General features: G+C 41.4%; 1 protein-coding gene across 2 annotated transcripts in view; it reads right to left on the bottom strand.

The window, feature by feature from the left end:
• ACACA (acetyl-CoA carboxylase alpha) overlaps positions 1 to 23,534 on the bottom strand; it is a 526,387-nt gene that overhangs the window by 42,153 nt on the left and 460,700 nt on the right. The window contains exons 52-54 of one of the 2 annotated variants that reach the window (XM_075195718.1): positions 2,592 to 2,746; positions 2,330 to 2,500; positions 1,062 to 1,343 (exon numbers count right to left, since the gene is read on the bottom strand). In XM_075195718.1, coding sequence (XP_075051819.1) covers positions 1,254 to 1,343; positions 2,330 to 2,500; positions 2,592 to 2,746 — 416 coding nt within the window. In that variant the 3' untranslated portion in view covers positions 1,062 to 1,253. Of the gene's footprint in view, positions 1 to 1,061; positions 1,344 to 2,329; positions 2,501 to 2,591; positions 2,747 to 23,534 lie in introns of those variants that run through there. The other variant, XM_075195717.1, reaches the window with a different exon arrangement.

Below are 23,534 nucleotides of genomic sequence, written 5' to 3' on the forward strand. Positions count from 1 at the left end.
GCTATTATATGTATTGCTTGTATAAGTCTCACGTCTAACATACCAGAAATGGTATTTGTCTGAATGATGTACAGTGATACATTTGTATAACACAGAGTTAATTTAGTGCAAAAAGAAACAGTAATAAAATAAAATGGAATTACCTTTACAAGTGGTTAATTAATGAGACTAGTTATTAAATGGTCACTAGTGTATTTGTCTTGCTTTAAGCCCCTCAGTGCTATTAGATGTAGCCCACCAGCATTGCTCTACTTCTTCCACAGCTGTTTTCAAATCTTCAGCTTACGCGAATCTTGACGTAAGCCAGACAAAAATAATAATAAATAATGCTTCTTTTTAATGCTTCTGTTCTGATAACAATGTCTGATGATGGTGTTGACACAACAGGAAGCAGTGGCTCAATGCATTATAAATAGGGGTTATAGCTGAAGGTAACCTTATTAATATATATGGCAAAGCGAAAACAAGCTCTTTTGCTGTAGAAAGCATTTTCTGAAGCAAAAGGGGCTTTACGATTCTTGATACATCAGACCATGTTCTAGACCTGTAAATGTGCCTTGTTCATCTCTGTATCATATATAAATATATATATTATTTTATGTAGAAATGTCAGAATGGTTATTTCCTGAGCTACATTGTTGTTAAATTGCAGTTTCATCTTAAGGTACCGATAGAGAACAGCTACTGCCTGTCTGTTATGATATTCAGCTACAATATGTGCTCACAAGTACAGAATTATATATACAAATAGAATGTTATTAAGAAACATTTTCTTTTTATAATTCTATTATTCCAAACTTAAAAATATATATTATAACTGACCAGTCATTAAAACTGCCATGTAAAACAGATAAATACTGCATAATGCATTACAAAAACGAGCACATCTTTCCTTATCAGTCTAGTGACAGACCACGCACTAATACATAAAAATCATGAATTAAAATATGTTATGTAAAAGCAGTTAGAATGAACAGATTACAAAAAGAAAAAAAAGAAAATATCAGGATAAAAATTATACTTGCTCTAAAAATCCTGCAAAAACCAAGAAATCCAAAAGCTTTTAGTTTGGGTGAATATTTAATACTGTTATTAATCATTTTTAATCCGTTTGCTTTTAATTAAGAAACAGCATGATGCTTTCCTATCAACATATGCCAGGGAGCAGATTAATTGTAGCTTAAGATAACTTGCCTTGATTGGTGTAATGTATTAGCTAACAAGGCACAAGCTCATAAACACATGCAAGCAGTTCATGTAAATGTTAATGCACTCCACCAGCAGCCATGTTTTTCCCCTCTCCTCAGCCTACACCGCATTCTATCTCGAATAGTTGGATACACCTAAGAGTTAGTCAATGTGAAATGTTGAGGGAATCTGAAAACACTGAATAATTACTCTAAATCTAGAAGCTAAAAAGGGTTAAAAGGAAACATGAAATTTGAAATAAAATTTTGTTTACCTTTTGAGACAGATGATGCAACGTATTATAGCACAACAAAGCTAGTAATTTATTACATCCACTAGCAGAGAAAGTCAGACAAAAAAAATGTCATTCACTAAAGAAAGCAAGAGGGATCTTATAGCATGACAGTAGAGTTTAGCAAAACTTTCAAAACTGCTCCCACAAAATAGTTTTGCAGGTAGAATTTGATATTAAAAGCCTGTTTCTTGTTCGGACGTACAGAATGTCCATTTGCGTTGTGTGAAATAGCTGTGCGCATGCTCAGAAATGGGACTTATGTCAATAAACACAACTGCATGCAAGTCTTGTCTAAACGAAAATGATACTTATGACAGCCTATGACTTGAGGGCTGGAATGGGGGAGGGTTCATATTATGTGACCTCTTTTACAAGTTGTGTCCGAACATGAACCAGGCCCTAAGTGTTCCCAGTCCTACACCTCACAGCAGAATTAATTGATTGTGTCATCCCAGCTCTATTCATAGAACATGGATACCTCAAAACGTGAGCTTACAAATCCAGTGTATAATTAAATTCCAAGGAGCTGTGATGCAAAAGTGATTGTATCACTAGAACATCGCACCATATATCTATAAAATGGCCTATAATGCTGCAAAATTCAGTTTGTGCAAAATTTAACCACAACTTGGCTCAGGAAGACATTGTACAATTTTTCATGAACAAAACTAATAGTTGGGTATTAAATTACCTATTTTGAGATTTAGGGCATTTTAAAATGGGTAGTTGGGAGTGGGACTACCCCTCCTAAACAGGTACTGTTGGTGGGTATGACAATGTTTACAACAGTGAACTTATATTTGATTCAAAATGGAATCAAACTGCAAACAAAAATGTAAATTTTACCTTGACTGTTCCTTCTACTTCAACAAACCACCGCCTCAGCATAGCTTGTATTTGCCCGTCAGTTAACTCAGGATTTGCAGCATGGATTTTCTTTTTTGCTACATCTTCCAAAAGCAGCCTCCGTAGTCGCCAGTAAAAAAATGTCCTCGAAGTCTTCCACTCCAAAACATCCTACAATTAATAAAGTATAGAGAAAAATGTTAACAGTAGTGATCACAATTTATAGTGAGAACCAAAGGAAAAATATTAGGCTGATACGTACAGTTATAACTCCCTTTTCCTGCATTCTTCCTGGCGTATCATGCAGGTCAGCAAACTGCACAGCCACCTGGTGGTAAATAGGGATCAAAAATTCTTCTCTTTCCTTAAGCTTGCTCTCCAAATCTTTGCAGTCAGCAGGACTAAGTTCTGGAGTTCCTGAAATAAGTAAATATATCCATAAATGAAAGCAGCAAGGAAATGTGTGGTTCAAACATATTTCAGAACAGAATCACATGTATAATGGAAATTTAACAATAAAGGGGAAGTTCAGTTTTAATTGATTTTAATATGGGAGTAAAGGTTGAGTACTTCATTAAATTTTGCATTATAATAACTGCCAGGACAGGAAATAATGTTTCACATAGAGGCTATCACACCCACAACACATGAGGTAAGGTAAGGTCCATAAAGGAACCCTGCCAATATGCTATTTAGTTGTGCCTCTTCTAAACACAGTAGACCATGGTCATACCAAACAAGAAGCTGTAACAGTTCAAGTATGATATTTAAGATATTATAAAAATCTTGACACACAGGGTGAGCGAGAAATCATCCAGCTCCATAATGAATCCATAAATGCAAGTATTCTAGTATACTGTCCATATGAAAAACAGCATTCGCCCCATTAGTTCAACAACAAAAATATCTGGGCACTAAGGTGCTTCTATAATATATTTTATATGACAGGGTATCATTAATCACTTGTTTCCACAGAGACATATTGGAGGAGGATCGCGATAAGTATAAAAGCATTGAACTTCCTTTCAAAACAAAGGGATTCCTTAGGAATACCATTGACGATCAGCCATACATCCCCATTCAGCAGACCAAATAGACAGAGTTCAGGCTAGGCAGAGCTAGGAGTTAAGCATAAAGCAGGCTGGTAGGCATGGATGCCAAGAGAAAAGAGGATTTATACTTACGATAAATTGGTTTCTCTTATTCCATCTGGGGGACACTGCTAACCATGGGGTTGAGTAGGGTAGGGAGGAGTCTGGCACTTAACCAGTTAATTCTTTTGCTGCTGACAGACCACCCCCCCCACTAACTCCCAACAGAACTCAGTTTGATTAACAAAGCCCCAGGAAGATAGGCCAATCAACCAAGATACACAGAAGAAAGCAAAGGGAAGGGAACACAGTGTCCCCCGGATGGAATCAGAGAAACCGATTAATCGTAAGTATAAATCCTCTTTTCTCTTTCATCCATCTGGGGGACACTGCTAACCATGGGGACTTACTAAAGCAGCCCCTCTGATGGGTGGGACCACTCTGATAGCCCAGCACGTAGAGCACTACGGCCAAATGAGGCGACCTCAGACGCAAAAACATTAAATCGGTAGAATTTTGTGAAAGTATGGATCGAGGACCAGATGGCTGCTCTGCATAGCTGGTCCGCTGAGGCCCCATTTCGCGCTGCCCAAGATGCCCCAACCGAACGGGTTGAATGGGCAACAACAATACGCTTCGGCACAGGACGGTTAGTACAGACATAAGCCTCCCTAATTGTTAGAGTAAGCCATCTAGCAATTGATTGCTTAGACGCTGGCCATCCTCGTCTAGAAAAATCAAATAACACAAATAGAGAATCTGTCTTACGGATCTTTGCAGTTCTCTTAACATACATCCGTAGCGCCCTAACCACATCCAAAAATGTACTGCCCCCTGTTCCAGAAGCCTGAGGCTCTTCTCTGAACACCGGAACTACTATTTCCTGATTTATATGGAAACCCGACACCACCTTAGGGAGAAAGGATGGAATAGTCCTTAACACTGCTCTATCCTCATGAAAGACCAGATAAGGTTCCCGGCAAGATAAAGCCCCCAGCTCAGAGACCCTCCTGGCTGGGGCAATAGCCAGCAGGAAGATTGCCTTCCAAGTCAAGAACCGCAATTCCACTGAGTGTAATGGTTCGAATGGAGTCTCCTGCGACATATTAAGGACCAAATTAAGATCCCAAGGTGCCGTTGGATGAACGTAGGGCGGTTGGATGTGAAGCACTCCTTGCAAGAAAGTCTTAACATCCGGAATCTCCGCCAACCGTCTGTGAAAATACACTGACAAAGCTGACACCTGAACCTTTAGGGTTCCCAACCGGAGACCTGCATCCAAGCCCCCCTGTAGAAAGGCAAGAAATCTAGTCAGACGAAACGACTTTGAATTGTAGGATTTCTTCTTACACCACCTTATATAAGCATGCCAGATGCGGTGATAAATCCTAGCCAAAACTGGCTTTCTAGCTTTGAGGAGAGTGTCTACTACGCTTAAAGAGATCCCTCTTGATCTCCACAGACCGGATTCAAAAGCCATGACATTAAATTCAGCCGGTCTAGACTCTGATGCAAGAACGGTCCCTGGGTCAGCAGATCTCTTCGAAGCGGCAACCGAACCCCCTGAATTACTACCACAAGAAGAATCTCTATCATGTAACCCCTTCTCATGATCCCCTGAATCCACCTGTCCGCCGAGGACTCTGTCCACTGCTGGGCGAACCCAAGTAACCGTCCTCCCACTCCACCCTCTGCTACCAGAGGAGGGTGGTAGTCATGCTGCCGGTCTATCCTGAAGCTTGGCGGAAGAGGACCTACCTGCTGCGGAGGAAAAGGATGACCTTCCCCATAGCTACTGTCCCCTACCTCTAGAAGCTCTTGACCTGACTGTCTGGCCTCTTCCAGACACGCCCTAACGAAAAGGCTGTCTAAAAGAACTAAACCTTGGAGCCCTAGGTCAATTAGTATTCACAGGTAAGGACATACGTTTACCCAACCCCCCCCCCCCCCCCCCCGAGGCCTGTGAGATCCAGGAGTCCAACTCTGGACCAAATAGCACCCCACTAGTATATGGAATGGATTCTAATGATCTCTTAGACTCCAGATCCGCATCCCAAGCTCTTAACCATAGGGTTCTTCTTGCTGCTACTGCTGTAGCAGAAATAGAAGATGATATGGAAGCTGAATTCTGGGTCGCCTCCTACACATAACCTGCCGCCTCCTTAAGGTGCATGGCCAAAGGGAGCGATTCCGAATCTTGTAATGCGGATGCTATCTGCCCCGCCCAAGCTTCCATAGCCCTCGCCACCCAGGCCGAAGACAACGCCGGTCTGAAGTTTGTACCAGCGGCCATAAAAACTGATTTCAGAAAAGTTTCCAACTTACGATCGGTCGAGTCCTGTAGGGCAGCCGTTCCTGGTACCGGTAGCATGGTCTGGCGAACCAATCTCGCCACAGGCGTATCTACTCTCGCCACCTGTTCCCATCGGGTCATACCCTCCTCTTGTAGTGGATATAATGACCCAAACTTTTTTGGCACAGAGAACCTCTTATCCGGATGCTTCCAAGAGGCCTCTGCAATCTCTCTCAGCTCTGCTGAAGGAGAGGACCTGACCACTTGTTTAGAAGCCTTCTTAAAAAGAGATCGGTCCAAGGACCTCGTCTCTTCGACTTCAATAAATCCCAAGGTCTGACGTACTGCTTTTACCAGATCGTCCATACCCTGGTACCTAGATCCTTCCTCTGACTCTATTAATGAAAGATCAGAATCTTCTAACAATTCACCTTCCTCCGCAGAGGATCCCTCTGAATCAGACAGAGACAACAGCGTATTAGCTGATCTATTAGCTGATCTATGTCTCTTATTTCTATGTATATGCCTGGGATTTTCCAGCAAATGGCCTAGTCTGTCTAAACCCCTAGCCACTGCCGACCATCCAGCCTCCCCTGTCTGGGGTGACTCCTGCTGTGCCAGGGAAGGAGATTGTCCGACCCCTGGTGGCAATGAACTGATCATTCCCCCTCCTGAACTCACTAAGGGTAGCGTCCCAGATGGGAGCCTCATAGCCACCACTGGGATCTCTGCTGGTTTAGATAAATGGTTCACTAGGGTATTAACCCCCTGTGACAAAGCTGACACCCACTCGGGAGGCTCTGTCCCCTGAATGGAGCTGTCTTTAGGCTGTAACATCACAGGCACCACAGCGCAACCAGCACAAAGCCCCCCTGATCCAGATGTTTACCAGTTAATTTAGCATTACACTTTGAACAGACCATATGTTTGGCACGTGTTGCTTTACTTTTATCAGCCATCATAAGAGAAGAAAAAAATAAAGTCATGTACAGCAGAAAAAGCACAAACACTCAAGACATTTATCAGAAATACTAACTAATTATGCTTAAAACACATCATAGCATTTCTGACTCAAAAAGGAGAGCTATAGTTTCTCTTAACATAAAGCTCTACTTAAAATATGTGCCCATAATACTTATACTTCTCTATCCATTGCATACATAGAGAAAATAAATGACACTAAGCAGGGAGATGTGTGTCAGCAGCTGCACTTCCTCCGAATGACTGCTGTGTCTCTCCTCCTTTTGTATTTTGGCGCCAAAAGGAATCTTCCACCTGCTCTCTCAGCAGGGGGAGGTTTTTTTTTCTTTTTACACACTCCCCTACAGCTGGCACACTGCATTCTCTGCGCCGGATAACAGCGATTTCCACCTCTCCAGTAAGTGAAATTGTGTTATCTCTGTGTCCCCTGAGAAGCGCTCAACAGCGCGCCCATTACTCCAAGTTCCCCCTCCCCCTTTAGTGAGGAGGGGACTTGGTACGCTCCATTCCTTGTCATGGCCTCGGGGAATGGCAGGAGTACCTGCGCTCTTTGCCAGTGGCAGCCCCTGACCCTGCTATCAGTGTGAGAGCGGTCTGTTGCAGACCGCATAACACACTGTGAGAAGCCTCACTGCTCCCTGTGAAAAGCTGTCAGCGGGAACCGCGGCTCCCCGGCTGACAACCGTTTCTCTATCCACGAGTCTGCTCTGTGCGCTAGTCAACAGAAAAAAACTCCATAAAGAAAAGAAAAAAGCCTAATTACAGTGAACTCCGTTCACTGTGCAGCTCTTCAACTTTGGCCCATACTCCTTGGGCACCTACTTCAAACTGAGTTCTGTTGGGAGTTGGCGGGGGGATGGTTTGTCAGCAGCAAAATAATTAACTGGTTAGGTGCCAGACTCCTCCCTACCCTACTCAACCCCATGGTTAGCAGTGTCCCCCAGATGGATGAAAGAGAAATTACTGGTTCCGATACAGCAACTTCTTAGAACCCCCTTCATAGATAATAAAGGCACAGTTTGTTAGGACAGAGTTTGTGAGCCACAGTACTGAAGGGGGCTTGACCACATCATGTTGGGGGCATGGCCACTAAACAGACAGGTCCTGGGACTTTGTAAGTGCCACCACCATCCCTCTCGGCACCTAAAGGGGGTAATGGATAAGAATTCAGAGGGTGTATAGTTGTATAGATTCAAGAGAGGAGTGATACAGTAGATTTGTATTAGGTGGGGGTATAGTTGTATAAAGCCAGGAGAGGGATGAGAGATTAGTATTTGGTGGGTGTTGCAGTAATACAGAGGTAGAAGCGGAATAGAATAGGAGATTAGAATGGGGGGAGGGTATTGTTTATAGAGGCAGGGGAAGGGAGCACACATTATAACTGACAATCTCCTCACTTGTGAATTTATGTCTCCTCAGTACTTTGTACCCACAAGTCCCCCCACCCACCCACTCAGAGCCAAACAATGTGTGAAAACTGCAAGACAACCTTGTCAATAAAACAATACATTGTATTTATAGGCAGAGGATGACTGGTAAGAGGGACAAAGAGGGCAATTGCCCACCTCATTGCTCTTCAATTAACAGATACACACTATCAGATAGTACATACTAGCTATGAGGTATAACAAAATAAGTGAATTAAAGGCATTTTCATCCTCTTAACTAGTATATATTTACTATTTCTTTAGCATAGTGTATCCTGTTCTCACAGATACACAAGTACAAACCTTGGTACCCAGGCTAAGACTTAACTTTTTCTTTTTTCTTTACCACCTCAATTTTGTGTGTATGAAAATCAAGAAACATACTCTACCATTATTTAACATAATCACTGCTATTTTAATGCTTTTAAAGCATACATAAAGAAAGAAAAAAATCTGTAATATAAGGATACAGGAGACAGACTGCCATTTGTTCAATTCACCTAACCTAGGTCGGCTTCTATTTGGCCTATAAACAAACCCTTGTCAATTACTCAGTTTTAATTTCAGTTTGTCTGAAAATAAAAAACTTAGTTCTTGAGTGAGCCTCGACCATCAATAGTTTACTAGCACTAGCTTCAATTTATTGCAACATGTTAAGGAAATGTGCTGGCAGCAAGGTATCACATTAATTCAAATTCTGGACAAATACGGTTACACATATAGCTGTATCTAATTAAGTCATAATGATCAGAGGAAATATATAATAGTTCCAATGGTTAATGATAATAAACAGATGCAGTAAACTTAGGCTATTTTCTTGAATAACGTAACAATATATAACTAAATTAATGTAACACCTGGACCCTGTGCTCAGCCAGGAGTGGATAGACAGGATAGGAGGAGCCTCTAGCTGGGTACAGTGCATGGCTTTCTTGGGTGCTGGTAACTACACCGTCCAGCATGCCTGAGGGGCCAGAAGACCGGAAGTGATATCAGGGCCTGCCACTACTGAGGAGTTTTGGAACCAGAGGAGGAGGAGAAAAGCGAATGTGCGACTGAGGAGGAAGGAGGCACAGCCATTGCCGGGACCTCCACACATCATACAGGAGCCAATGGGTAAGGAGAAGCAGTGCAGCCAGGAAGCAGGAAGTCTGTCTGTAATATCTGTGTGAGGATACCAGGGGGTTAGAGCCTAAGATCACTAGATAAACCGGGCAACTTAATGTTCTTTGGATCACACAGGCAAAGAGAGAAGAATGATACAACTGTACACTACAGAAGATAACACATTTGCGAAAATACATAAATAACTTTAAATAATCACCAGCACTTCATCAAACTCAAAAAAAACCTTCACAGCACCCCAGAGTCATTAGAACAATAACCGGAATATAAATTACTTCACCAGATGAAGCTGTAAAGTTCCCAGACCAAGTTGTAAAATCCTATAGGGTAATAGTTAAACAGTGCCAGGCCAAGCTGTAGCTACGAAGTTTCCATGCCAAGCTTTAAGTTCCATAGCCTTGCATGGCAAGTCCACGTCCAAATTGTAAACCTGATTCTTGTATCTTGCTGGTCATGGCCGCTTGGCCTTAAGCGCTTTTCCACTGTAGTAGGAGTCTGCACCTCAGTCTACATACTCTAGTAGGCACACTCACAAGCAGCTGCCGCTGAAGCAGAGTGGAATTAGTGGTGCTTTATAAATAAATAGATGATCATGATGTTCAAGTGTGATTCAGATATTTATTCTCTATATTGCTGTTGTCTTCTTGCCAATGTTAAATCTTCTCCACATTATCTCCCATAAAATATGTATGAAAAAAACAAAAAATATCATAGTGCAACCAATCTCAATTTTTAGCGATCATTCTTTAAAGTGAAAGAAGATACGCCAGAAACAACTGACAAATAAAAGTGATTTTTTTTAGACGGAGTACCACAAATCTGTTTACATCGTGTGTATTAAATACAATATGTTGGTGAGGATTGCGAACACACCCATTGTAATTGACTTACTTGTGAATTATTTTCTCATTTATCCTTCTCGATGTATACTGACAAATGAAACTTTATTACCAGAAATAATAGTTATAAAATTTCACAAATCCAGCACAGATAAAGGTGGGTCCTTTCCACAAGTAAGATTACAAAAGCTTGGAAACACAATCACTATATGATGATAATGTCAGTGCTCCATGGAACCTGAGATACGATGTGCACTTTTATGCGCCTTCCTTCCCAGTTGTCTGCAAGGTGTCCTGATTCATTTCAGTTATTCCAAAGGACATCCAGTCCTTTGATCCTTACTTCAAATACCCACCAAGACTCCAGAACCTGTCAGTGTCTACGGCAAGTGTGAGTAAGTCACTAAGTACAGCACTGCACCATACACAGACTTGAGCACCAATACAGCGGCACTTTTGAGCTATAGGTCTTGCCTTGAACTGCTCAACACAGCTGGGACTTATAATCCCCTCATCTTCTCCACATATTTGTGGCCACCATTATTGTTGTAAAACTAAAGAAAATATAAGCATGCTCTCGGTATATCACATATTATGTGTGGTAGCAGCTGCCTGGTAATAACTTCCACGCTCGGTATATCCCATATTATATATGGTACCAGTTGCATGGCAATATAAATGCTCATATATGTATATAAAACAAAAAGACAGTTGTTAGCACTTAACCTTAACACTGCATATGTGTGTGTATCAAGCAAAATGAAAACATGAGGTATTAGTTCATATTTTGATGAAAACATTTAAGCCTGCATGCCAGCGTCAAGGGCACCTCATTATTTGCATGTCCTACACTGACCTATATGCCTTAAAACACTATTAAAATGCACTTAAAATCAGATGCACTCACCTCCCAGGTATAGTGGCTTACATCTAGCAAGGGCTGGCTTGCAAGCCACACCCAAATGAACCTTAAATAGGTTTAATGGACATTTGCTATGACAACATATGGCAATATTTTGAGACAAAACCAGGAAAAAAAAGTCTGCGTTCGGTATGTCCCATATTATAAAATGGTACCAGCTGTGTGGCTCTGATATTGTCTCAAAAGATCTCAGATGGTCTTATTCCTGCAGTTACCAAAGTGTGCACCGCGGCTCCCTGGGGTGCGGCGGTGCTGTCACAGGGGTACCGTGGCCAGAACAAAACAAAAAAATAGTTACCAATCCGGGATCGCCCGGAGCCATACAGAGAGGAGCTGGAAGAAAGACAGAAGAAAGAAGGCCAAGTAAAGCAAGTAAAGGAAGGGAGGAGAAATAGTGATAGGACACAGCGACAGAGGGGAAAAGAAAGAAGGAGGGCACAGTCTAATGGGGAAGGGGCACAAAGTGAGCATGAAGGGGCACAGTGTGAGCATGAAGGGGCACAGTGTTACAACTCACCTGTCTTCGCTCCAGCGTCGCGATCCTCTCTCTCTTCCGGATCGCGGCATCGCTGTCACATGACAGCACAGGGAGGGGAATTCAAACCTGCAAACTACTAAAGACCTGCTCTGATGCCTGGGCAGCTTCAGAGCAACTTCCTATGTTCCCTGACTTGGTGATTTCTATGTGGATTCTCCGTGTACTAGTTCTGCTTGCTGACTTCCCAGGTATCTCTGCTCCAAGTGTACCAGACCCAGGCTTGCTGACCACATATTATCTCTGCTCCAAGTGTACCAGACCCAGGCTTGCTGACCACGTATTATCTCCGCTCAAAGTGTACCAGACCCCAGCTTGCTGACTACGTATATATCTCCAATCTAGTGTACCAAACCCAGGCTTGTTGTACCACGCATTATCTGTATCCAGTGTACCAGACCTCGGCTATCCTGACCACGGAGTGGTTAATACTACCTTCCAGTTCCAGTGTAATCGTGAGCTACCTCCTACATCCTTACCTCTAGAGGCAGAACAGTGGACCGCGACCTGCGATCCTCCGCAGCAAAGCCCATCCCGCCTTGCGGCGGTTCTTGGTGAACACCAGGGGGTTCGTTAGACTCCGCACCACCGGCCGGCCAGCGCTGGTCTAGAGTAAGGCAAATTCTCCATATTTTATACCTACCTTATTGCATTGTTGTACATGTTACATTATTGTTACAGTTTGCTCTGACCAAAAAATATGGATACTTCGGGAAACCCTTCCCCTAGAGATTTGCTCCAGCACCTGTTAGGAAGAGTAGAAAAGTAGGAAGCCAATCAGGATCAGTTGCTAAAATTTTTACAAGGACTATCAGCCCAAATGGATACCTTGCAGACGACTTTAGCGGCATCAGGAATGGCATCAGCCCCTGTACAGGCTCCTCCTGTAGTCCACTTACCTGCAGGTGCAGCCTCATCTTTGCGTATTCCTAACCCACCTTAGTTTGATGGGGAACCTAAGTTATGTAGGGTATTTTTAAACCAATGTGCTATACAATTTGAGCTTCTTCCTGGAAATTTTCCTTCTGAAAAGGCTAAAGTAGCATATATAATATCACTCTTGTCTGGTCAGGCCCTAAGCCTGGGCATCCCCGCTCTGGGAGAGACATGATCCCTTACTACATAATTACTCCAATTTCCTTTCTACCTTCAAGAAGGTTTTTGATGAGCCTGGTCGGGTCGCTAACGCAGCTACCAGTATTCTTCATCTCCGGCAAGGAAGCCTTTCTGTAGGTCAATATGCTGTGCAGTTTAGGACAATGGCCTCAGAGCTCCAGTTGAATAATGAAGCCTTAACAGCTGCTTTTTGGCAAGGTCTTACAGACCGAATTAAAGATTAATTGATTTCCCAAGAACTTCCTACTTCTTTGGATGATTTAATTTCCCTATGCATTAAAATTGACCTTCGCTTCAAAGAGCGATTTTTAGAAAAAGAACAATCCCGGCGTGGTCCCTTTCGTCTTGCTCCTAGTTTCCAGACCCCTGTTCAGCCTCCGGAGGAACCCATGCAACTTGGAAGAACCCGCCTTTCGGCTGAGGAGCGAGAGAGAGAAGGTTCAGGTACCGATTGTGCTTGCACTGTGGCAAGGGGGGGGTCATCTTTTGGGTACCTGTCCTAAGCAACCGGGAAACGACAGAACCTAACGTTTAGTAGGGAGGTTTTGTTAGGTCCCTCTGTTCACATCCTCTCTTCTTTCAACAACAAAGATTGTCTTATTATTCCCTGTGAAGTAGTGGTAGGTTCCAGGGTCCATCCTGTTTCTGCATTATTGGATTCCGGGGCAGCAAGCAATTTAATTTCTTCGACTACCATCTCTCAAGTAGGTATTCCTACCCAGTCCTTAGAGAGGCCCATCTCCCTGATCGCCATTGACGGAGGTACTATTTCTGGAGGACACATTCTGTTCAGAACCATACCTTTAACCTTCAGAGTTGGAGCGCTACATGTTACTCTTTTTTAGTGATTCCTAAAGCCAATAACTCCTTGATCCTGGGCCTGCCATGGCTTCGTCTTCACTCTCCTGGGATAGACTGGCATTCCGGTGAGATCCTTTCCTGGAGTTCGGCTTGCCACAGCAGTTGTTTGACTAAGGTAACCCGTTTTTTCCAAAATTAATGCTCAACTGGGCAATCCCCAATTATTGCCGATTCATTACCAAAGTATTTCAGATGTCTTCTGTGAACAAGAAGCTACTAAACTTCCACCTCATAGGAGTTGGGACAGTGCTAATAATCTTCAACCTGGTAAACCTATTCCCCACGGACGCATTTTTCCCTTGTCTGTTCCTGAGACCAATGCAGTATCTGAATATATTCAAGAAAATCTGAAGAGAGGATTCATACGAAAGTCGTCATCTCCAGCAGGGGCAGGTCTCTTCTTTGTAAATAAAAAGAATGGGGGCCTTCACCCTTGTATTGATTACTGTGCTATCAATTATATCACAATAAAGAACAGATATCCCCTACCTCTGATCTCTGAGCTCTTTGATCAAATAAAGGGGGCCTCTATTTTTTTCCAAGTTGGACCTAAGAGGTGCATACAAACTAATTAGAATAAAAGAAGGGGATGAGTGGAAAACAGCTTTTAATACACGGGATGGACACTTTGAGTACTTGGTGATGCCCTTTGGGCTATGTAATGCTCCAGCTGTTTTCCAAAACTTTATGAATGAGATCTTCCAAGATTTACTCTATCAATTTGTAGTTATCTACCTAGATGACATCCTTATATTTTCCCCAGACCTCTCATCTCATCGCAGACATGTAAGAGAAGTACTGAGTAGGCTTCGGAGATATCAACTATTTTGCAAACTTGAAAAATGTGTGTTCGAACAAAGGAGCCTTCCCTTCTTAGGATATATTATGTCCGAGACTGGCCTTCAAATGGACCCATCCAAGCTTAAAGCCATCCTGGATTGACCACAACCATCAGGCCTTAAGGCTACTCAGCGATTTCTAGGGTTCTCTAATTATTATCGACAGTTTATTAAGGGTTATTCTTCATTAGTAGCTCCCATTACAGCCCTCACTTGTAAATCCGCCAATCCTAAAATCTGAACTCCTGAAGCAGTTCAAGCTTTCAAGGATCTCAAGACCTTATTCTCTACAGCTCCAATTCTTCTTCAACCAGACTGTCAACGGCCCTTTTTCGTAGAGGTGGACGCATCCTCCGTAGGGGACAGAGCGGTACTATCCCAGAGAGATTCAGGTGGCAAATATCATCCTTGTGGGTTCTTTTCTCGTCGGTTTCTTCCTGCAGAGAAGAATTATGGAATCATAAGGAGCTCTTGGCAATCAAATTGGCTCTCTCTGAGTGGAGACATTTACTTGAGGGTGCTCAGTTTCCGGTAACAGTATACATCGATCACAAGAATTTACTTTATCTACGGTCCGCACATTGTCTAAACCCTCGCCAAGCCAGATGGGCCATCTTCTTTTCACGCTTTAATATTAATATTACCTTCTGCCCAGGCTCAAAAAATGTCAAAGCGGATGCCCTTTCTCGCTCATTCGATGCTACCGATACCGAAGCCTCAGAGAGAAACAAACCAATCTTGGATACCAACTGTATATTGGCTTTGTCCCCATTGACCGAGAGAAGTTGTCCTCTGGGTAAAACCTTTGTAACTCCACCACTCCGTGTCAAATTATTGTATTGGGCTCATTCTTCTCTTTTTTCTGGACATGCGGGGATGCGGAAGACCTGGGAATTAATCTCCCGAAAATACTGGTGGCCTACCAGGGATGTTAAGTCTTTTGTCTCTGCCTGTTCAAGATGTGCCCAGCATAAAATTCCCAGACAAAGACCGACCGGTCCACTTATGCCTTTACCTGTTCCTGATATTCCATGGTCTCACATTTCAATGGATTTTATAACGGACCTTCCTAGTTCTAAAGAATGCACTGTCATCTGGGTCGTCACTGACCGGTTTTCTAAAGTAGCACATTTTGTTCCCTTGAAGAAACTTCCCTCGTCTTCTGTCTTAGCGGATTTTTTTATTAAAGAGATATTCCGACTTCATGGCTGTCCTGCACACATACTATCTGTGCCATATCTGTCCCATATTCCCCAATGTGAAACAATAATTTTTCTGGCTGCCAAAAGTCATATTTAGCAGCAGTATCTATACAATATTTTGCACTAGAAGTGCTTTGGGGTGTCCCATATTCCCCAGTGTGAAACAATAATTTTTCTGGCTGCCAAAAGTCATATTTAGCAGCAGTATCTATACAATATTTTGCTCAAGTGCTTTGGCCTCTTTAAAATGGATTCAAAGTAGTCCACATATGAGCAGGATCAGCAAGCAGGTGCTGGCACCAGTCCTGATGGTAGTGTTCCCAGTACGTCATCTGGTAAAGCCTATGTAAAAGTACATAATCTTTTAAAGTCAGGGAAAAAAAAATAAAAATGTAACCGTGTTGAAGAGAAAAAGAGCTGTAACTCATGAAAAGTTAAATGACGAGAAAAATAAAATTGCCAACATGCCATTCTACACACGCAGTGGTAAAGAAAGAATGATGCCTTCGCCTTTCTCTATTACTGCCAGATCTAAAAATGTTACTGAGCCTTCTTCTTGTAAGGTCACTCGTTAGCAAGCAAGACCAAGAAATTTCAGGGATGCGGTTGATTGTGTAAGTCCTGCACCAGTGGCAGCAGTGTGGCACCAGTGGCAGCAGTTCTGGCACGTGAGGTTCTGGCACCAATTTGCACTTTCCAAACACAAGCAGGGATGACGCAGGTGGCAGACCACAACAGTTTGACATCTGGCTGGTATGAAGGATTTGACAAAAAAAAATGTGTGACCTTGCCCATAACTCCAACCAATCCTACTATTAACATGCAAAGCATGGTGGAGGGCCTAGCAGGAATTAAACTGTATTTTTCCTAATTTGCACTAATAAGGTATGGGTGTAATATACGCCCAAAGACGAGTGCTCAAGTGCGAAGAGTCATTGATGAAGAGGAAGACAAGCAGGCTTGTCTGTAGAATTTGCAGGCAAATTCTACTGCATTATATAGGTAACATCCACAGAGAAGAGCTTCATTGCTCCATTGTTAATTGTAATTGCTGAAACAGAAATAATAGGGCTGACAGTCTTGGTCTAAATCTGCAGTTACATTTTATTGTACCATAGCTCACTCAGAAACAGGAGAGGTAGCAGGGTTCAGTGGTAATCTTCCTCAAACAATACTAATTCATACCCACTTGAATCCACCATCATAGAAGTACGTGTAGTATGATGTAATTGCCGATAATGGCCTTCCAAATGGAATTAGTAGTTCATTTTAGGCCAGAGCTATCACAATTTTTCGGCAATTCTTTTAGATCAGAGCAAATATCAAAATGTTGTGCGGACTCATCTGCATCACCACTGGGTGTCTTGGTAAAGCAAAGTTTTTTCCAACAAGCAGTTGCCAGAGAAACTGAAGGAGAAGACGTCCTTACAAGATCTTGATATCTCTTGGATCCTAGCGAAGCAAATTAAGTATTTAATCTACAATTTAAATTTAGTTACCACATTTACTTTTTTTTTTCATCCGTTAAATTTCTGTAGCTCCTTTGCAAAATATATCATTAAGGCAATCACTTGACTCAAGCTAACCGTGTCTGCACTCTCTTCACAGGTGACTACTTCGCTGGACTAAAGTACATTCCCCTCAAATGCTAGTCTTCTTGCAGCTTCTGCATTCGCCTACATGCTGTTATAGAATCCAGAAAACGACACAAATTTTTTAGAGACACAAACAGCATCTCCTGCATTTAATTTTTTAAAAGTTCTGTAACACCAAGTTGATTGTGTGAGCAAAACAGGAAATGTGATGGAATTCCACCCCGCTGTAATGCTTGAACAATATTGGTGTCGTTATCAGAAATGACATATCCTCAGGAGAGTCCAAGCAGGATTACCCATGTTGCAATGACATCCCTTAGTTTTAGTTACAGATTGTCAGCTGTATGCCTCTTAGTGAAGCCGCTGATACACAGAGTAGCCTACTTCTGAAAAATGTGACGTACTTGGGTACATGCTGCTGCTGTCCCTGCTGGTGAAGGCGAATGACCAACCCAGTCGGCTGTCACAGTCTTATAATCTTGTTTGCGAGCGGCCCTACGCGCCGGGGGGCGGTGTTTGAGGCCGTTCCCCCGGCTATCCCAGGCCAACCGTGGCTTGACGGCGCTGTGGTATCGTCACGCTTAGGGGGGATTCTGACTTAGAGTAGTTCAGTCATAATCCCACAGATGGTAGCTTCGCCAGTGTCTGTCCACATATCTGTGATTAAGTGTACTGTGGGTAGAATGCCATTTTGAAGCGCAATAATTCAATTTTTAGGAACCTTCTGGTACAGGTGGGTAATAGCTTTTCTATTAAAATGGTATAGTGATGACATTTGCTAACAGGGACTGAACACCTCAATTAAATGTCTTAAACCAACTGTATTATTAGTGGACATTGGACGCAGATCTAATACTAGAATAGTACCCAGGACGTCTGTGATCCGCTTGAGCCTGGGTGACAGGTTTCATACTTGCTTCCTCTTGCAAAGGATTGCTTAACTGTACATTGTTGCTTCTGGGGATATTGATGATGAAGGTGTTGGGGTGTAGATTGCAGGTGTTGGGATGTAGATGAGAGAAGGGAGGCATATTATGCTGGACTGCTTGTTGTTATTTTTTTTAACCTAAGTTTCTGATTTTCCCAATAGCTTTCCATGAACTCACTTCAAATGACGTAACATGGATGAGGATCCCAGATGGTTAAGGTCCCTAGCTCTACTGAGTGTGGCTTTAAAAAATGCTACGAATGGCTAGACAACTGTTGCAAGGATTTATGTAAAAATATTTCCACACTTAAGAGGTGGATTTTTGGTCTTATGCCCAGGCATGACAATGGCCTTTTTCTTATCAATGTCAAGAACTGCAGCAATTTTTCTTTTAAAGTGTCTGAAAATCATATTGTGACCTAGGAGGTGGTCAAAATTGAATGGAAATAACTAGAAAAGAAATTAGTGTTAGTGAGGTTAATAATAATATAGGTAAATAATACCTAAATTATTGTTATTTTAGCCCAAATAACAAATTGCAAAACAAAACCAAACAAAACCAAAACACGCAAGGGCGGTTTTGCCAAAACCAAAACACGACGGTAATCCAGATTCAAAACCAAAACCCGTGGGACGGTGAGCATCTCTAACTGGAAGTCACTTTTCCGCTTTGCCCTGTGAGCACTTCTCTGCCAAGGTGGTAATTTTTTATAAATTTTGCACATTGTATACACTATTTACACTTTGCTTTTACTGCACTTTGTTTCTGTACTACCCTGTATCATTAGTCTGTCCTGTTATCCCTTGCCCTATGTACGGCGCTGCGGACATATTGTGGCGCCTCAAAAATAAAAAGATAATAATAATAGCAATGGCTGTAAATTGTTCTTTGACAGAATATAATTGAAAATATATAAAAATATTATTTTCCCGTAGATTTATGTGTACTATTTTTGAAAACAACTTAAGTATTTCTTAAGTATTTCTAGTTATTACGTTATTTTGACCCAACTACTTATAAAACTGGACTGCTCGGTAATTATTTAGGAGGGATGCTTTGAAAAAATTATGGAGACCCTAAGTGGCATATTCAATTAGGATTCCGGTCTGTGGTAACGCGCGTTACCTGCGCAGTATTGCCGGTAATACAGTATCGCAATAACGTGGATTTTCGTTCGCATCCCTTTGGGGTGCGAATGAAAATCCACGTTATTGCGGTACCATGGATTAACTTCGCAGCCCGTTCCGGTGCAATCCCGTGGACCGGAAACCTAATTGAATATGCCCCTAAGTGTGCCACAAACTGAAAAAGTTTGGGAACCAATGTCTTATGCTAAACTTTTATGAACATTGTTATTGTGAGCATTCATACTAATCAATATTTTTAATGATGTAATGCAATTGTGTTCATCTTCATTTTAACCCTTTGTATTGAATTCATACATTGGTCAATTGGTATGCAACTTATTGTCTACTGTTACAGTCACTCAAGCTACTTTATGTTATCTGAGGGCAAGTTCCTCTTTTTCTATTTGGTATCTATTGATTTACAGGCCTTCAATTAGATCTATTAATGAACATGCCAAGTGGATTATCACTTTTACGTGGTGTGTGTATGTCTGTGTGAGCCATCACTAATCAATTACTGTGAGTCAGGCAGGGGTTTCTAGAGTCTAGAGTAGACCTCTCCAAGAGCTACTAAGACCAGAGAATTTTATCCATTGCTGTGAAATTGCCAACCAACCAGTATGCATAAGTACCCAGGGGCATTATATATCTATCAATATATATATATATATATATATATATATATATATATATATATATATATATACACACACACATCTATCATATATATCAATCTATCATATATCTATCATTTATGTGTGTGTATATATATATATATATATATATATATATATATATATATATATATATATAAGCTATAGCTGTATTTCTGTATAACCATGCAATGAACAATCAATATTCTATGAGTACTTCTCTGATTATAAACTGCAAGCATGTCAAGGTTCAGACAGGGTTTAATAAAGTTGCTCCTGCATGAAAAAGCCCAACGCTTGTGTGAATCATGGGTTGCCATAACATTTAGTAGAAAAAGACTTTCCCTTAAATATGACCAGCTTAACAATTTAGACAAAAGGTCTGAGGCATTTCATCTTTGCAATTGCACAAAGGAAATTAACAATTATTATGCAGACCACTCAGTTAAAATCATGAGAAAGCTAATTTTAAACACCTACATCAAACATTCGCCTTACAAGTAAAAATTCACTAACCAAACTAATTTCTTTTTTCTTTTTAAGTGACAAATTGCCTTTAGTTTCCTATTAAAATGCCACTGCAAATTCTGAATAGTAATGAAATGTAATTTTGCTATATAATGTTGACAAATATGAAATATAATATGTCTAATATAATATAGAGAAAATAATTGTATAGTATATGTATAAAATAGCTTTGGTGTATTTTTTATCTTCAAAGAATGCAAGTGGTACAATAGTACACAACAGTATATACAAATAGATGAAGCAGGGTTACATAGTCTAAGATTTTACAACATTATAATATAGGCAGTAAATATATTTATAAAAAGTTTGAACATGGGGGGTTAGGGACGCTTTTAGGAGAGAAAACATATTGCGTTTGGTGTGTATTTAATTAAATATGCAATGTTATAGACTATAAAATAAAAATAGTATAAAGTATCTAGGGTATTGTATTAAAGTGGAGGTAGTTAGTTATAAATATTAGCATAAGCACCCTGTTTTTTCCAGAAAACACATGGAGCCCATTATTATGAAGGTAATAAGTCATTTTTTAACCATACATGTGACATACCATATGCAGTTTTGGAGCAAAGAAATGGGTGGAGATTCATGTGTTACTTTTTTTAATTAGGCCCTGACTTGCCATCTGATACATGCTCAGTGTGTCTAAGACTATAAGTGGGCACGGCAGGGTTCCCATGCATTTGTTAAAATGGGCTGCTCCGCGTCAGACTGTCTCCCAACCATGCTCTTATAAGTCTTGGACCAAGTCACTGCAGAAAGGCACAACCTTATGCCACCCAATGATTAATGGAGCCCCAAATGACATAGACAAATATCTTCTTTTAGGAACCTGGTGTGAGCACAAATGGACTAAGGTCTATTTGCCAAGGCTGACTTTTTAGTCCAGTACTGCTCTTTTTTTTATTTGTTAGATTCTAAGTTTTTAGATTCTAAACACTCAAAACTTTGTCTCAGTTTGTACTTTTTTTTAATATTGGTGTACTTTTCACCAAATGAGAGGCCCCCCAGGAAATTTTTGAATCTATTCTCTGTCTTGGGACTTGAGGGGAAATGTACTAAGAGTTGGTTTTGTATGCTGTAACCTCCATACATCAGATGCTGTTTTCAGCTCCAACCCACAGGATTTAGTATGGATCAAGGTAAAAAAAATATTTCAGATAAATATTTATAAAGGACACAACCATTCATTAAAAAATATGGGGCAATTACAATGCTACTAAGGAAATATACACAGTTACTCAAAATCAACATCACACTGCAAGCAATGTAGGTCTACTTGACACAAGGTACATGTTAATTTAAATACAATTGTTAACTGTGAATTTTCATACTCTCTAGTGTTAAAAATAATAAACTGAGCAGTCATGGCTTGGCAACCAATGTGATGGATGTGAAGATTAGCTGCTCCTCAAAGAGAAAGTACAAATCTCATAATATTGGGTAATTCCCCAGCTAGATTGTTTCCAATTGATCATGCCCCATTACCTGATTGTATTCAGTGTCCCAGGCTATGGTATAAGAGATCCCAACTACTCTGAAAAAGTGAGACCTCCATCCTGCCTACAAGCCTGCCAGACATTACCTCTGTAAGGCAGTGTCTACATATACCTGTTGATAAGATAATAACAGAAGTGTTGGTGCCTTTCTTGGGGGTTCCCCCCTGCCTCACATTTGATTCAAGGATAGTCTGTAGCCTCTAGCTGCCCATCATCTCTTAACGCGAACCTACACCACGCGCTCTGCTATGAAACCACAGTTCATCCTCTGTCCAAACGAGCCTTGTTTACCTTCCAAAGGATGGGGCCCCCAGAAGAAGCTAAAACAACCCCCCTCTTTCCCCAGTACACTAAAATGTTTACAATACATACATTCTGATTCTAGATATGGCCCCCTTTATGTGGGCTTGCTATAGTTGTTTGTTTAGTAAACTATACTCCATCCATCTTAGTCCATATTCCCACTACCGACTACCTATAATCTGACCTAAATGTTCACAAACTCCATAGCCCAGTTTCTTTAGAATTGTAATGAACTTGAAATGAGAATTGTGACACTATAGGGGAGCGACTTCCAGATCTCTGATAATTGTTTCTGGGGGTGAAGACGTACATATCAGTTAGTTTGTGCACTTCTAATTTGCTTACGAAATGTCTATAAGTTATAACCACCATTAATATATGTAACTACACTGTAAGGACAAAAGTATTTGGCCACACCTGTTAATTAGTGAATTGAGGCGTTTCAATCAGATCCGTTGCCAGAGGTGTATAAAATCAAGCATCTAGCCATGCAGTCTCCATTTGCAAACATTTGTGATACAAAATGGGTCAGTCTGAAAAGCTCAGTGACTTCAAGCATGGTACTGTGATAGGACGCCATTTTGTAATACGATGATTTGTGAAACGTCATCCTTGCTGGAACTTTCACGGTCAACTGTAAGTGATATTATTAGAAAGTAGAAAGTTTAGGAACAACAGCAACTCAGCCATGAAGTGGAAGACCACGTAAAATGACCGAGTGGTGTCAACGACTGCTAAGGAGCATGGTGCGTAAAAGTCACCAACGCTCTGCTGATTACATAGTTGAAGAGTTCCGAACTTCCACTGGCATTAATGTAAGTACAATAACTGTGTGACGGGAGTTTAATGGAATGGGTTTCCATGGCCAAGCAGCTGCATGCAAGCCTCACATCACCAAGACCAATGTCAAGCGTTGAATGGAGTGGTGTAAAACACACTGACACTGGACTGTGGAGCAGGGGAAGTGTGTTCTGTGGAGTGACGAATCACGCTTCTCTGTTTGAGAATCAGATGGGCGAATCAGAGTTTGGCGGGCGGATGCCGGGAGAATATTACCTTCCTGACTGCATTATGCCAACTGTGAAGTTTGGTGGAGGAGGGATAATGGTGTGGGGTTGTTTTTCAGGGTTTGGGTTAGACCCCTTATCTCCAGTGAATGACGATCTTAATGCTTCAGCATACCAAGTCATTTTCGTTAATGCTATGCTTTCAACTTTTTGACAACAGTTTGGGGAAGGTCCTTTTCTATTCCAACATGATTGTGCCCCAGTGCACAAAGCAAGGACTACAAAGACATGGTTTGAGGAGTTTAGTGTGGAAGACCTTGACTGGCCCGCACA

Source organism: Mixophyes fleayi, chromosome 2 (genome assembly GCF_038048845.1).
Source record: "Mixophyes fleayi isolate aMixFle1 chromosome 2, aMixFle1.hap1, whole genome shotgun sequence".
In the NCBI taxonomy this organism is placed as follows: Eukaryota; Metazoa; Chordata; class Amphibia; order Anura; family Limnodynastidae; genus Mixophyes; species Mixophyes fleayi.